This window comes from Taudactylus pleione, unplaced genomic scaffold (genome assembly GCF_031769625.1).
Source record: "Taudactylus pleione unplaced genomic scaffold, aTauple2 ptg000538l, whole genome shotgun sequence".
NCBI lineage: Eukaryota > Metazoa > Chordata > Amphibia > Anura > Myobatrachidae > Taudactylus > Taudactylus pleione.
This window is the reverse complement of record NW_028284940.1, coordinates 60356-74705: the sequence shown is the minus strand read 5'-3', so window position 1 is coordinate 74705 and position 14350 is coordinate 60356. Positions and strand designations below refer to the sequence as shown.

At 43.1% G+C, this 14350-nt stretch overlaps 1 protein-coding gene across 1 annotated transcript; it reads left to right on the top strand.

Annotated features, from left to right (window-relative positions):
- The first annotated feature begins 2310 nt into the window (after positions 1 to 2310).
- Positions 2311 to 4700, top strand: RABIF (RAB interacting factor). Its single transcript, XM_088451155.1, has 2 exons — positions 2311 to 2546; positions 3961 to 4700. Exons 1-2 carry the CDS (start codon positions 2436 to 2438, stop codon positions 4204 to 4206), a joined length of 357 nt encoding a protein of 118 aa, XP_088307281.1. The 5' UTR covers positions 2311 to 2435; the 3' UTR covers positions 4207 to 4700.
- Positions 4701 to 14350: the final 9650 nt, after the last annotated feature.

Here is a 14350-nt window from a genome sequence, read left to right as displayed (position 1 = left end):
GTGGATCTTTTAACATGTGTCAGCCAGTAATAAATACACCTGTGCATCAACTAGGAGATCTAGATAACATGCACTGCTACGGGTGCACTGCTATAGACTATCAATAAGTTTAATTATTAATACTATATAATAATACACTATCCAGTGTATATATGTCCAGGGCAGTGCTAGGTTCTTCTGCTGCTCCCCCAGACTCCCAGATTTACTCCCATACTCTGGAATGGTGCCCACATCTGAAACAAAAACATTCAGCTCAGACAGGATTGCCCTACTGCTGCATTTAATGGCAAAGGGGCATATTCAATTGGCTGCAATAAGCCGTTTTCGGCGGAAAAGTTTAGCTGATGACGTCATTTTGCTAGGCGAAAACTTATCCCCGTATTCAATTCCAAAGACTTTTCGCCTACGCGGAAAGTCAATGCATTGGTAAAGGCGAAAAAGATTTGCCTATGAAAGCAGGCGGAAAAAAGTGCAGAATTGCGGTTTTGGGGTGCAAAGGTGGGGAAACCACCCTGCACCCTTGGAACACGCCCCCAAAGGTTAACTGCATCAAACAATCCAAATAAGAACACCCCAAAAAATGACTTTAAAAAGGGGGCAAAAAAGTACAAACTTAAAAACTAGCAAAATAAGCTTTTGGGGAGTCTGGAAGTATGGTGTGTAGGTGGTAGTTTTTTGATTGCAGGTGCTTGCTGAAGGTGCGTTTTTCAAATTTTTTAAATCTTCACTTTTGTGATTTTTAACCATGCTTGCACCCATTTACATGTACCCCAAATTTGCTGGGACTAGTTATTTTCTCCAAAAAAACCCTGCTAAATGCTATTCTTCACCACTTGTGCAAAGACGCTAATTAGCAGCTATTGAGAGCATTTAAGTACCCCAAATAGCTTCAGTAGGGCTATTCGGGGCCATCTACATTGATCCCCAAATCTGACAGCACTTTTCGCCTGTTTGAGTTTCGCCGGGTTCCGTTTTCGCGTCCTTTGGAATTGAATTGGGTGAATAGCAGGGCTGTACACTAAAAGTTTCCGCCTCCAAAACACACGAAGTCGGCGAAAAGTATGGCAGGCGAAACCTTTCCGACTTTTCGCTTCTAATTGAATATGCCCCTTAGAGGGGTATTCAATATGAAAGGTTAACTTCCCTGGCGAAGTTAACGTTTCATATCGGAGTTTTTTTCTGCGTAAAGGTATGGTGCGCGCTCCCGCTCATCCCCGTATTCAAAATAAAGTTAACGAAAACGGGAAACTCCGAAGTTGGATTTGCGTAAAGTTACGAATTTTTCCTTAAAATAATTGTAAGACCCCCCTAAAGTTGTAAAAACATGGGGGAACACTATGGATACCCCCGTTTTAGCCTTTAATTGAAAGTCGGGGATTTAAATAGCTGCAGCAGGTGCTTTTTTCCCCGACATTGAAGAAGTGATGCAGAAGAGCACTTAGGTTATTTTTTTCGTTTTTTTAAGTGGTCCCATCAAATTTGGGGTACATGAAAATGGGTACTAGCATATTTTTAAGTCCCTAAAGTCAGTTTTTAAAAATTCTGCATTTGTGCACCTGCCGCTATAATTCTATTCTAGAAAACATCTGCCGCATACTTGCAGAATAGCCCTGAACCTATTTCCCTATTGTTTAACAATTTTTCCCCCTTTTTTTTTTTTTGCACCCCAATTTTTTAATTTATTTTTTGGGGTGTCCCTATTTTTTTTTTAACTTTTTTTGACACAGTTCTTTTTTAAATGTCAATCTCAGGGGTGCAGGCTATTTTTTTTAAGCCTGCACCCCTAAACACCAATTCTGCATATGTATTGTATATATACCACAAGCGATTTCCAAATAGGAATTACTCTCCAGTTTATACAATTGCAGCAAAAAGAAGTTGTATTCCAGGTTAAGCATACCAGTTGTCACATACCAACGTTTCGGTCCACGCTGGGACCTTTGTCAGCACTGGTAGGAATCAGGATCCTTAAATTTAAGGCATCTGTTACATATTTTAGAGGGTCAATCCCACAAAGCACAGCGTCCGTTTCAATCAAAATGTACTGTACATGGTTTTGGGGCAATCATGTAACTTTAGATTTAAAGGGACGTTGGGTTCTCACAAGTGAAGTCTTATTTTGTCATCAATAAAGTACTTTTCTTCACTGAGCTGCATGTGTGTGCTGATCCATCCTGTCACTTTTAATGGGTATACAATACATATATTTAAAATCCTACTCTGTCACACTATAGTGGGCGTGGCCCGCAATTACATGCAGCAGCAGTTATGCAGTATAACAGCACTTCGTCTTCTACACGGCGCAGCGCACCCATTCTCCGTCATCCTGCCTCTACCAGCGGTCACATGATACAGTGAAGTCACGAATGCTCTGGATCACATGACTGCTCTGTCATCATTTTCGGGCGTTGTGAGTGTGTGTGTTCCAGTTTAACATGGACGGGGCGCTGGTGTCCGCTGATGGGAAGAACTCGCGTGCGGTGCTGTGCCAGTGCTGCGGCTGCCTGGTCCTGTCGGCAGGGATGGCCACACTGACGAAGAGAGAGGTCAGAAACTATCGCTGATCCAATCCCTGCATGTTCCATAGCCTGGCTAGCAGAGATGAGGGTACAGAGTGCTGCTGTCTGTACATTATTGGGGTTTTAAGTGCAACTCCTGAGAGGGAACTCAGCCAGCCACTGTAGCTTTTTAAGAATAACAGATTACTGCATCCTCAAAGGCTGCACTATTTATCCAAAGGGTATAATAATTGGTAAATAGTTAAAACAACTTTAAAGTCCACAATCATGATTGTCTCATCTTTACTTTCAGCTCCACTGATAGGGCTTCAATTATCAACGATACTTTGTCACCCTTTTCAATATTTAACAAATGGCACTAATCAAAAGCCACGTACACACTAGCCGATATTATGAGTGATTGGACGATAATGATATTGTTCAATCGTTCACAGTATCAGTCGGTGTGTATGTCGTCAACGACCAGCGATGCGCGCTCCCGTTGGTCATTAACGACATTGTTCATCGCCCAAACCTGCAGTCCAACCTGACGATATCGTCAGGTTGTGCAGGTTCGGGGATGAAGGAGGGTGCCGGTACCGAACAATATCATTAATGATATCGCTCAGTGTGTGTGCTCATTGTCGTTAACGACATTGAGCTCAACACTGCTGGGAAACCACTAAACGATATCGCTCAGTGAGGATATTGTTTAGTACGCAGTTTAAGATTACCGCTGTGTGTCACTATATCGCTCTCGCTATCTTTAGTTGGTAGGAGCGATACGGTGTCTTTGCCAGTAATGTGGACCTGGCAGCAGCTTTCTGGCTTCAGTGAAGCCTTCCAGGACCACTGCCTAGTCCCCACTGGGTGAAACATACACGTGCGCAAACTGACTGTCGTACATGAACTAGAAGCCCATCGCTGGCAGCAATAGGCTGCCAGCAGCTGAGCAGAGGATGCCTGAAACGAGGGGGATGTCGCTGGACCTGCCGGCAAGATAAGTAATAATGAATACCACTGGCATATTCGTTTGTATTACTGTGATTCTAAATAAAACATGCGCTGGTGGTTAGGATCGTTGATAAATGGGGCCCTTAAAGCTATCAGCATCTTTCAGCCCAGATTTATCAACAAGTGATTTTCTTGATGTTCTAACCAATCGGCTGCAATTGTAATTTTTCAAATACATGACAGGAGCAGATTAGTTAGAGCACCATTTAAGATTAGTAACAAGAATTCCACTCGTTGATAAATCTGGGCTTAAATTTAGTATCACAGTGATACTAATGAATATACCGCTGGTATTTACCGTAACCTCCTCAGGAGCTTCTTGCTGGCATCCTACCACTGCTAGCAACAGGCTGCTGTGTAATGCAATGTCCTTCTGCGCAATGCGACTCTGCAAAGCCAAAAAGGCTGATAATAATACCCTTTTTTGTCTTTAATTATTTTTTCGTAGCTCCTTCTGCCTTCAATGAAAAAAAAAGCCTCTTTGGCTGAAGGTCCTCATCCAGATTGTGAGCTTCTTGTTGAGCACTGGCTGGTACATGATATGTTCACTTTTGACAATGTTGGATTCACCAAAGATGTGGGAAGTGTAAAGTTCCTGGTCTGTGCAGACTGCGAAGTGGGACCTATTGGCTGGCACAGTCTGGAGGAGAAGAGTAACTTTTATGTAGCTTTGGCACGAGTTCGGCATGAGTGAGGAGCACAAGTGCTGCTACATTAGTCATAAGGGAACAACAAATAGAACCAGACTGACAGACAACCTTTTAATTTGATTGGTTTTACCAGCACTTTACATCTGTGCTATTCTAGTCTTATACACACTGTTTAAAATTTCCAAAGTGTTTTAAACATAAACAATCACATAATATGGTTGTCTGCTTTGTGTTTTATATTTATGAATTCTGAGGTTTTGGGTTAAAACAGGAGATTTAATACCAGCTTTTTGTTGGATACTTATCCCAGCATTACATTACATTGGCATTTCTATGTCGTTCATAACCATTATGAGGAGAGTTGCTTGTTGTACTGTATCCATTAATGTTGTTAATGCTTCAGCTCTGTGTATTGCCCCTTTATGCAATCCAGCCACAAACCCAACCTTATATGTTTACAAATTAGTTTTGAGTGGAACATTGGTGAGTGACTGACCATTTGTATTTGGTGTATTTAATAAACCTATTCATAACCACAGTGTCTATAGTATATTGGTTATTTAAGACAAAGTTTCGGAGCTGACAATGGATGAAAGTCCTCATTCATGGTCTGCTTCACATCAGGTTTCAGTATTTGGTATATTTACATCTGTGACCAGAAACTGTAAGTGCAAAACTATTGCATTAAAAGTAATTCACTTAAAAAAAAAAAATCTCTTCAAAACAGAAAAGAAAAATCCTATAATTACAAAAAGTAGTGTATTTTCTAACTAAAGTGACGATTAGAGAACAATGTTTCTGGTGGTGACCTGTCCATTGGTTTCCGAGTACTTCAGGAGGTATTTTATAAATGCACACCTGATGCACTTTAGCTCTGCACCACGGCCACCCATTGGTCCGCCTCGCACATGTGATGGTGCACACCTCCTTCTCATACTGGAACAGTCGCTGCAGTGTAAAATTATGCGTCAGTGTGTATAGAAATATATTAAGATGTTGCCCTGCACGAAAGTGTACAAGTAATGTCAGATCCCAGCCTCTTATCCCTTTAGTACCATCACTTTCAACTAAATTAATGATTGTTTTTCTAATAAAATACCTTTTTGTTCTTGGGTTTCATTAATGAAAATTAGACATTAGGCCTGTTTTATTACATATGACACTTTTGTGTGCTTTTTACTATATTTATTGGATTGCACCCAGAAATACCCTTCTCCAGCAGTGTAATATGTAGACCCAAATTAACGAGCAGCTTGCATATACCGCCTAAATCGGCCAGTGCTAGACTGGGAGATGAGCACTGTTCCCTGCTATAGTGAAAACCAGCCTCAGGTTAGTTAGAACAGGGCTGGTGTCTATATGGCAGAAGGATCTTAGGGGACCATTTCTCCATTATGATGGGACTAGCGGGGAGAGGGTTGACACTCCAGACGTCCATAAACATGCACAACCCAGGCTACTATAGGGCTTTATTTATCTGTAGAAGGGGTAACACTTGCTTGTTAAGGTGGAATTTAGAACATGCTGTTTTGCAGTAGGACTCATTAACGGTTTGTTACTTTAAAAAGTGCAGCGTCCATATCCACTTTAGTAATGGTTGCAATGTATGTGAAATGTGTTATTGCGCATAGTTCGTCTCTAAATGCACAAAATATTTTATATAAAGTACAAGAGCCAGTTTAGACAGCTTTGATCTAGTGAAAAATTTAAGTGTAAATGGCCATGCGGCCCTTTGCGTGGCAAACAATTACCATAAAAACTCCCCCTACTACCATTATGTTGCTTGCTCGATAAATAAAATATAGTATTTCTGCAAGCTTAGTCGTTTATGCAATAGAGGTTCACGAAGAGTCCGTAAAGCTTGGGCACTTGTAACTACAAACCTTGTATCCTTTTAAAATTGAACATTTGTATTCACCATCCGACTCCCCGGACCTCGCTGGCAGCACGTTTGTTGTTTTTCTTAGCACACGATCTGTCGTAAGATCGATCCTATGGCTCACAGGCTCATAAGGGAAACAGTGATTGAAATGACTTGAATTGCTGCACGATGGATCATATGAACAAAATAAACGACACGATCTGCACACGATACGATGGACAAGATGTGCTGCACATCTGATCATAAGATCCGATTCTAGGAGCTGCGGGAGCGCGCATCAGGTCTTATCTTACTAAAATAATACACGATCTTCACAAGATCCATCTTCTGACTCATCGAAAATCAGCAATCGGCCCGAAATCGTGCAGGTGTATGGCCGGCTTTAAAATATTTAAAACAAAGCAACCACAAGATCTATAAAAATGTACCTGTGTACAAAATGTGTTGCATAAATAGGTATATTTGTCACCTATTTGTTTTAGTCAGTAACCACAGGAACTTTTGAAATGACTAAATATAATCTTTATATATAAAGTGACAGAAAAAAAGGTGGGTTATTAGAGAGGAACAACATAATTGCCAAATTAAACAAATTTAAATAGTCTCTGTTTTGTAAAGATTTGTACTGAAAGTGGTTTTCCTGGAAATGTGTATTTTTCTTTATTAACCAATTCATATGTTTCTACATGTTAGACGACACATATTACTATATAAATATTTTATTCTGTAGTCTTTATAAATTGATACTCCATTTTTAAAATGCTAACAGTAAACATACGATAATAAAGACTGTAGTGCTTGAGGTCCACTGAGATAGAATTGGTCTGTTTCAGATATACAAAAAGCATTAAGTAGTAGTTGGTAGTAGTGCATAACACAGAGGTTTACAAACTCGGCCATTACAGTCCAGGTTTTAAGGATATTCATGCTTGAGCACAGGTGACTTAATTACAACCTCAGTTAATTTGATTTAACCATCTGGACTCAAGTATGGATATCCCTAAAACCCACTGTAATGACGGAGTTTGGAACCTCTGGCATAACGTGGCTCCCAAGCACCAGTTTCTTGACATGTATGGATGATGTAGAGAAATATAGATTTTATTATATGGTGAATTATGTTTTTTTTTTTTTTTAATGCTGTTAAAACTCTGGCCCCTCACAGATCGGGTATAGTCAAGTTACCGGCGTCCGGAATGCCGGACACCAGAATCCCGACTCGGAAAGCCCGCTTTGGGATTAAAGATAGGCGTCTAAATCCCGACGCCTATCTGTAGCCTGACGCCTAAATCCCGACAGCCGCCATGCCCTACGAAGTTAAGTGGGGTATTTTAGGTGTAAGCCGCAGGGGGAAAGGGATAGCTTTAGGGACCCCTGGGGGAGGTTAGGGATAGGCACCATCCGGTAAAGGTTAGGCACCCCCTCGGGAGGGTTAGGTTTAGGGTGTGGGAAGGGGGGGTTAGGCTTAGGCACCACTAAGGGAGCGTTAGTGGGGGCTACAGGGGGGAGGGGGTTAGGGTACTTACCAGTCCCAGTCGGGATGTAGAGCGTTCAGGCTTCCGGTGTCGGTATTTCATCCGGTGGCTGATTAGCCGCCCATTACATACCCATTCCCACAGATCTATAGGATGCTAATTCCTATGACGCGTAGGATAACGATTATTTTTAAGTGGAAGCCCTTTTGGTTAAAGTCCTGTCATAATAGCACAGGTGATTGAATTAAGAGCTAGGCAAAGTTTTCCACTAGCTGATTAACAAAGTCAGGAAATCCTGAGCAGATGTGTCTGGGGTAGAGCCAACCTATATGTTCCTTCAGTTATGGTGACTTTGTCACCAGGACATGCAGCTTGCATAACCCTTTGTATGTGTTTGCAGCTAAGCAAACGGCAGAATTGTCTGTCTGCAAAGATAGACATAAGCAGAGATTAAAAAGTCTTATGTGGTTTTAGACGTAACCTTAATATAACTATAATCACTAGGAGCGTCCAATTTCCATAAAGATATATCAACTCTTTTCACAGGTTTGGCACGATTTTCAAATCACTCCAAGAAATGAAACTTCTCCTCAACCACCCGTCATCACAAACGCAGGATATTTATAATCATATGATAGCTAAAATAGCAAATATTAATGTGAACACACCATATCTTAGGTAGTCACTCCGCAGGGGGAGTTATGAAGAATTATGTGGTTTTAAGTTAAATGTGACTGAATTAGTTTGGGTAAGGTCAAAGATTTAAATAGCTGGTCAGCAAGCACTTGATTATGGTATTACAAGGGGTGCACAGTGGTCCACTGTGGGCTCTGCATAAGGGGCATCACTACTTGGGATATTGCGTAAGGGGTACCTCTACAGTGGGCATTTCATAAGGGGCACTACTGCTGCGGGCATTGTGTAAGGGGCCTACGGCATGTGCTGTCCATTTATTAAGATAGCGCCAAGGGTGGGGGGGGGGAGGCAAGTTCCACCACGTTTCTAGGACCACTTTAAGCACTGCCCGGGTTGATGCAACCCGGGTCCCATTCACAAGCATAGGACGAGCCGGCTCTTGGAGATGATCTAATAAAACGTAATAACTTGAAGACTTAAATTTGGGCAACGCCGGGCACTTCCGCTTGTGTGTGTGTGTGTGTGTAATATATATATATATATATATATATATATATATATATATAGAGAGGTATTGAAATTATCTAGAGAACAATTACTTAGTGTCAAAAAGAAGCAAACAACACAGTCACATATCCCGTTTGTTACAGAGTTTACTTTGGCGAGCCCTGTCATTTCTGAAGCGGCGAGGTCCTTGTGGCCAATAATTACCACTGACAAAGATCTTCAGAGTCGACGTACTACTACTAAACCTTTAATTAGTTACAAGAGGGGGCGTAACTTAAAGGATATGCTAGTGAAAACTGACATTACTCCTCTAGTAGCTCGTGACCAACTTACTATGTATAAGAAACCAGGTTGCTATAGGTGTCCATCATGTGTCACTTGTGGTTACCTAGAGGTCGGCTCCTCTTTTAAACATCCGCATTCTGGTAAAAAAATTTAATATTAACTATGTGCTTTCTTGTACATCTAAATTCGTAGTATACTTAATTACTTGTCCACTACTCGCGAAATGTTTGGCCACTGGTGGAGTACCTTGATCAATAAGACATTGCTCTTTTGATCGCCAAACGATGCATGGCTAAACGTTCATTAACCATGCGAATGGTTTTACCCACGTAGAGGAGTTTACAAGGGCATTGAATTACGTAATGAATTTCATGTCACATGACATCCTGTGCTGGAGACGGTATTTCACTCCTGTATTTGGATGCGGAAAAGAAGTGCCTGTGCTCATGTAAGGGCAGTTTGACCGGCGTTCCCCTGATCAGAGGGCGCGCTGGTTGGTTCTGCCTGCGGGTGACCGTCGGATGGGGGTCTGGCATTAGTGACACGTGGGAGGAGTGCCAAACAGGTGAGTGATTAATTAGCAGGGCTATATATATATATATATATATATATATATAATGTCTGGGGAGGCCAGTGCATGGCAGACCCCCGAGGAAGTTGATGCATTCTTTGCTGTCACATTAAAATGCATCAGGATTGAACCTTTCAAAAATGGAGTACGGATCTATCTTTTTGTATGCACGTTGAGCTGGAAAGATATATGACTACTAATTATTGAGACTTTGAAAGTGTGTGTGAAATTTTTTTAAATTATTAAGAATATATATATATATATATATATATATATATACACACACACACACACACACTGAAATGCCCACACTGTTGTGTTTACCTAGCAAAGGGGCGTGCGGGCCCTGAAACGTCAGCCTTGATTTGATTCAATACACTTGGCTATTTCAAACAACGAGCGCTGCTTGTTCGTATATATAAAAATAAATAAACTCAGCCATGTGGGTCACAGCCAATCAGCGGCTGCTAACTGTAGAGCGGCCTCTGATTGTCTGGCGGGCCCGGAGACTGACAGAAACCTGACGGTCTCTGTCATTTACCGGGGTATAGATGTATGTGTTATGCGTTTGTCTAGGCCTGTCACATCTAGTTACGTGGCCCGCCTCTGTCATGAAAAGAGGCTCTACTTTTACGTCCCCACTCAGGGAAGGGTGCTGCTTCATACACCAGGCACGACAGAGGAAGAGCAGGTAAGTCACAGCGGTGAAGGGGTGCCATGCCTGCGAGCCCAGGCAGCCATCCCAGACTGTCTCCTCTCCACTCTGTCCCCTAAACTGTAACTTCACAGCTTGGGGAGGGGACAGTGAAGAGGAAACAATTGGGGCTGGCTGCCTGGGAGATTCAGGCAGGGATCAGGTTAATTCAACTAGAGGGGAAGAAAGGAGTGGAGCTGGGGGGGGGGGGGGGCTATTCTTTTTTTTTTTACTTCTTTGGGATCCACGGAGATACCATGGGGATATTATGGTTGGAAGACCAGGCACCAAACAGTTAAGAACTTTGGCTCAGAGGAATGCCCCGGATTCACCTCCATATATACCCCGCCCCTAGCGATAGGATTTCAGTTTGTTCATTTGGTGTGGCAGGATTCAGGCGCACCTTTTATACAGGTGACTGCTTAGGCAGTCCTAAACTTTCATTTTATGATTTATTTTACTTGGCAGTACTTAGCGTCTGTATTAAGATGCAAGGGCTGCAACTCCATCTTCCTCCCCTGGACCTCAACATCAGTAATTGTGCTGGTGATTTTGGCAGGTCGTGGCTGAGCTTAGCTAGCTGCTGCGATCTGGACTGCACCGGATGTTCGGAGATGTCAGTTAAGGCGATGATTCACGTGTGGCAGTCCTTGTTTCTAGTGTAGAGATGCACCAGAAGCTGCTGCTGTAATTGCCAGGGATTGTCCGCGTCCTTACTACACCAGCCGGGGCCTTCTAGTCTGACGCCGGGGATTGGCAGCAGACGCATATCTGCTGCTTTGAGGCCAGCGTACCCGGTTGTTTAATGCAGCTTAGGGGAGGTAGGCGTTCCCCCAGCAGCTCCTCCCCCAACCCAGATGCAGTCCTGTTCAATAGGTTTTGCGCGTCTGCGTTGCTCTGCCTATCCTCCACGTGCATGAGACGCTCACGGTCTACGGAGTGCACCTGGTAGCTGTTGGTCTCAGGAGGGTCTGGGTCAGTCTCCCTGTATACCTCTCCCTTGACTACGGTATACAGTGCTCTATATCCTACTATTACTTTGCGTTGCTGTAGTTGATTTTGAGCACATTGCAATTATATTACATGTGCATTGTATGTGACTATTTGCTAGCTGCTGACTGACTATGATTTCTTTCTGTCAATTATAAATGTCACTATTACTTCTTTCTGAGTGCTTCACATTCATTTACAATTTGTGAAGGCTGTCATATTACTTTGCTACTGTTGCCTTTACTTTAAACATGTCAAAAGATAAAAGGGAAGCAGGAGGGAGAGCCACGGCATATATCCTCACAGGACGTAAAGGAGGGTTTGTGTGCTGTCTGTTTTAAAAGAGCCACCTCACCAGTCCGGTTTACCTGTTGTTGGGCAAGAGCTATCTTGGGTTGCATCTTTGTCCCAGGTTATGATGCATGTGGTGGATCGTTTGGCTACTCCAACGATGCCTCCTTGGATGCGGTGTGCACATATCTTTTCACCTCATGGGCATTCCTCTATAAAGGATGTAGATAGTCATTCTAGTCAGTGGATGGCACTGACTTATGTTGATAACAGACCAGTAGTGACTAAAGCACCTAAAAGTAATTTGTCTTTATCTCAGTCTTTCAACATATGGATTCAGACACCTCATCAGAGGAGTCTGATAATGCACAGGATTCTTCACCAGGGTCTACTTCTGGAGAGGAGGATCATCCATCTACTGTGGATGTTACTTCTTTTGTGAGTGCGGTTAGATCAGTCCTAGATATTCAGGATGATGAACCCACTCATAGAAGCCTCTTATGTTTAATCACCACCGAAAGGTGGTCAAAACGGTGTTTCCTGAGTCTGAACAGCTCACTGAGCATATTGAGGAGGCATGGGGAAACCCTGGTAAGTGATTTTATGTTGATAAGAGAATAAAATCATTGTACCCATTCCCACCTTTGGTATCCGCTAAGTGGGAGATACCTCCTACTGTGGATGCTCATGTAACACATCTAATGAAGAAGGATACATTGCTTATTCCATCGGCTTCTTCTCTGAAAGATTCCGCAGACCAAAAGATTGAATCTTGTCTTAAGGCGATTTTTTTCTTCATCTGGAGCGGTTACCCGTCCGGCTATAGCTGGAGCCTGGGTAGCTAAAGCAATTGAATGAATTGGGGCATTGGAAACTTCCCTACCAGATGCTATCAGAGAACAGATGATGAATATCTCCCATATACAGGAAGCAGCTTCCTATATGGGAGGAGCTGCAGTGGATGCTGGAATTTTAGCTTCTAAGGCATCAGCAGCATCCATAGTGGCACATAGAGCCCTGTGGTTAAGATCTTGGAAAGCTGATATAGCATCAAAGAGGGAATTGAAAGTCTTAACTTTTTCATGGAGAGGTACTCTTTGGAGCAGAGCTAGATAGCATAATCTCTACTCTGGCGGCTTCAAAGTCAGCAGGCCTGCCATCTATGTCATATTGTAGAACTAAGCAGGTTTCTTTTCAGTCTTTCGTCCTCAGTGGAAAACCAAGACAGCCAAATAGTTTTTGTAAGTCTGTGCGTCAAACTAAGGGGTCTGGCCAGACAAGACATTCAGTCTCTATTCCAGACAATAAGCCATCGGGCTGATGGAGCGGGCCTCCTCCTGGGGAATTCCAGGGTGGGGGGCCAACTTATTCAGTTTGCGGATTGTTGGTATCAAACAACTACAGATGCCTGGGTCCGAGAAGTGGTCTCTCAGGGGTATGCCCTCACTTTCAGGAGACACTCCTCACCAGAGGTTTTTTGCCACAAAGCCTCCATCAGATGTGGGCAGGGCCTTGGCTTTTCAGTAAGCAATTCACTCCCTGATGCAGGCAAGGGTGATAACTCCAGTCCTTATTTGTCAACAGGGAAGGGGTTATTATTCAAATCTATTTCTGGTCCAGATACCAAATGGGGCATATCGCCCTATATTGAATCTAAAAACCCTCCAACAGGTTTATCCATGTTTCCAAATTCCGCATGGAAACTTTCCGGTCAATTATTTTGGCTATGGAGCCTGGAAATGACATGGTTTCCCTGGATATTCACGATGCATATCTGCATGTTCCAATTATCCCATCCCACCAACAATTTTTAAGGTTTGCTGTCCTTCAGCAACATTACCAATTTCAGGCTCTACGCTTTGGCCTTTCTACAGCTCCTCGGGTATTTACCAAAATAATGGCGGTCATGACTGCATACAGTATCTCAGGCGTCAAGGAGTCAAAGTACTGCCGTATCTGGATGACCTTCTGATATTGGCACAGACGCCGGGGGTGTTGCAACACCATCTTCAGCTGACCATAGTCTGCCTCCAAAGGCACGGCTGGATCATCAATTGGAAGAAATCACTTTCTCCAGCACCACAGATGATTTATCTGGGAGCATTGCTAGAATCTCAGGCACAAAGGATGTTTCTGCCAGAGGACAACATTGTGGCATTATCTATGTGGATACACAAGTTGATACGCAGGCAAAGAGTATCCATTCTGTCAGCAATGTAGATGCTGGGATCAATGGTATCGACCTTCAACATGGTGGGCTATGCTCCGTTCCATTCCAGGCCTCTGCAAAGGTTGATTCTCTCCAGGTGGAACGGACAGTATCATTCAATACAGTCCCAGATGATCTTTATCACCTCAAAGGTTCATCACTCCCTCTTGTGGTGGCTAGAAAAGGAGCATCTAAACAAAGGTCACCCGTTCTGGATTCCAAATTGGGTGCTCCTCACCCTGGATGCCAGTCTTCGCGGATGGGGGGCAGTTACAGGTCATCAGACCTTTCAAGGGAGATGGACATATCAAGAAAATCATCTGCCAATAAACATTCTGGAACTGCAAGCAGTATACAAAGAACTTGTCAGGGCACAGGACCTGCTTCAGGGCAGGCCTGTCCAGATCCAGTCCGACAACAGTTGCCTACCTCAATCATCAAGGAGGTACAAGAAGTCATGCTGCCATGAAAGAAGTGACAAAAGGCAGAACGTCATCTTCCGCCATCTCGACAATATTCTGGGAATACTCAATTGGGAAGCAGACTTCTAAGAGTCTAGAACATACACGCCGGAGAGTGGTCTCTCCATCCGGGAGTGTTTCAGCTACTGGTAAACAAATGGGGTCTACCAGAGATAGATCTCATGGC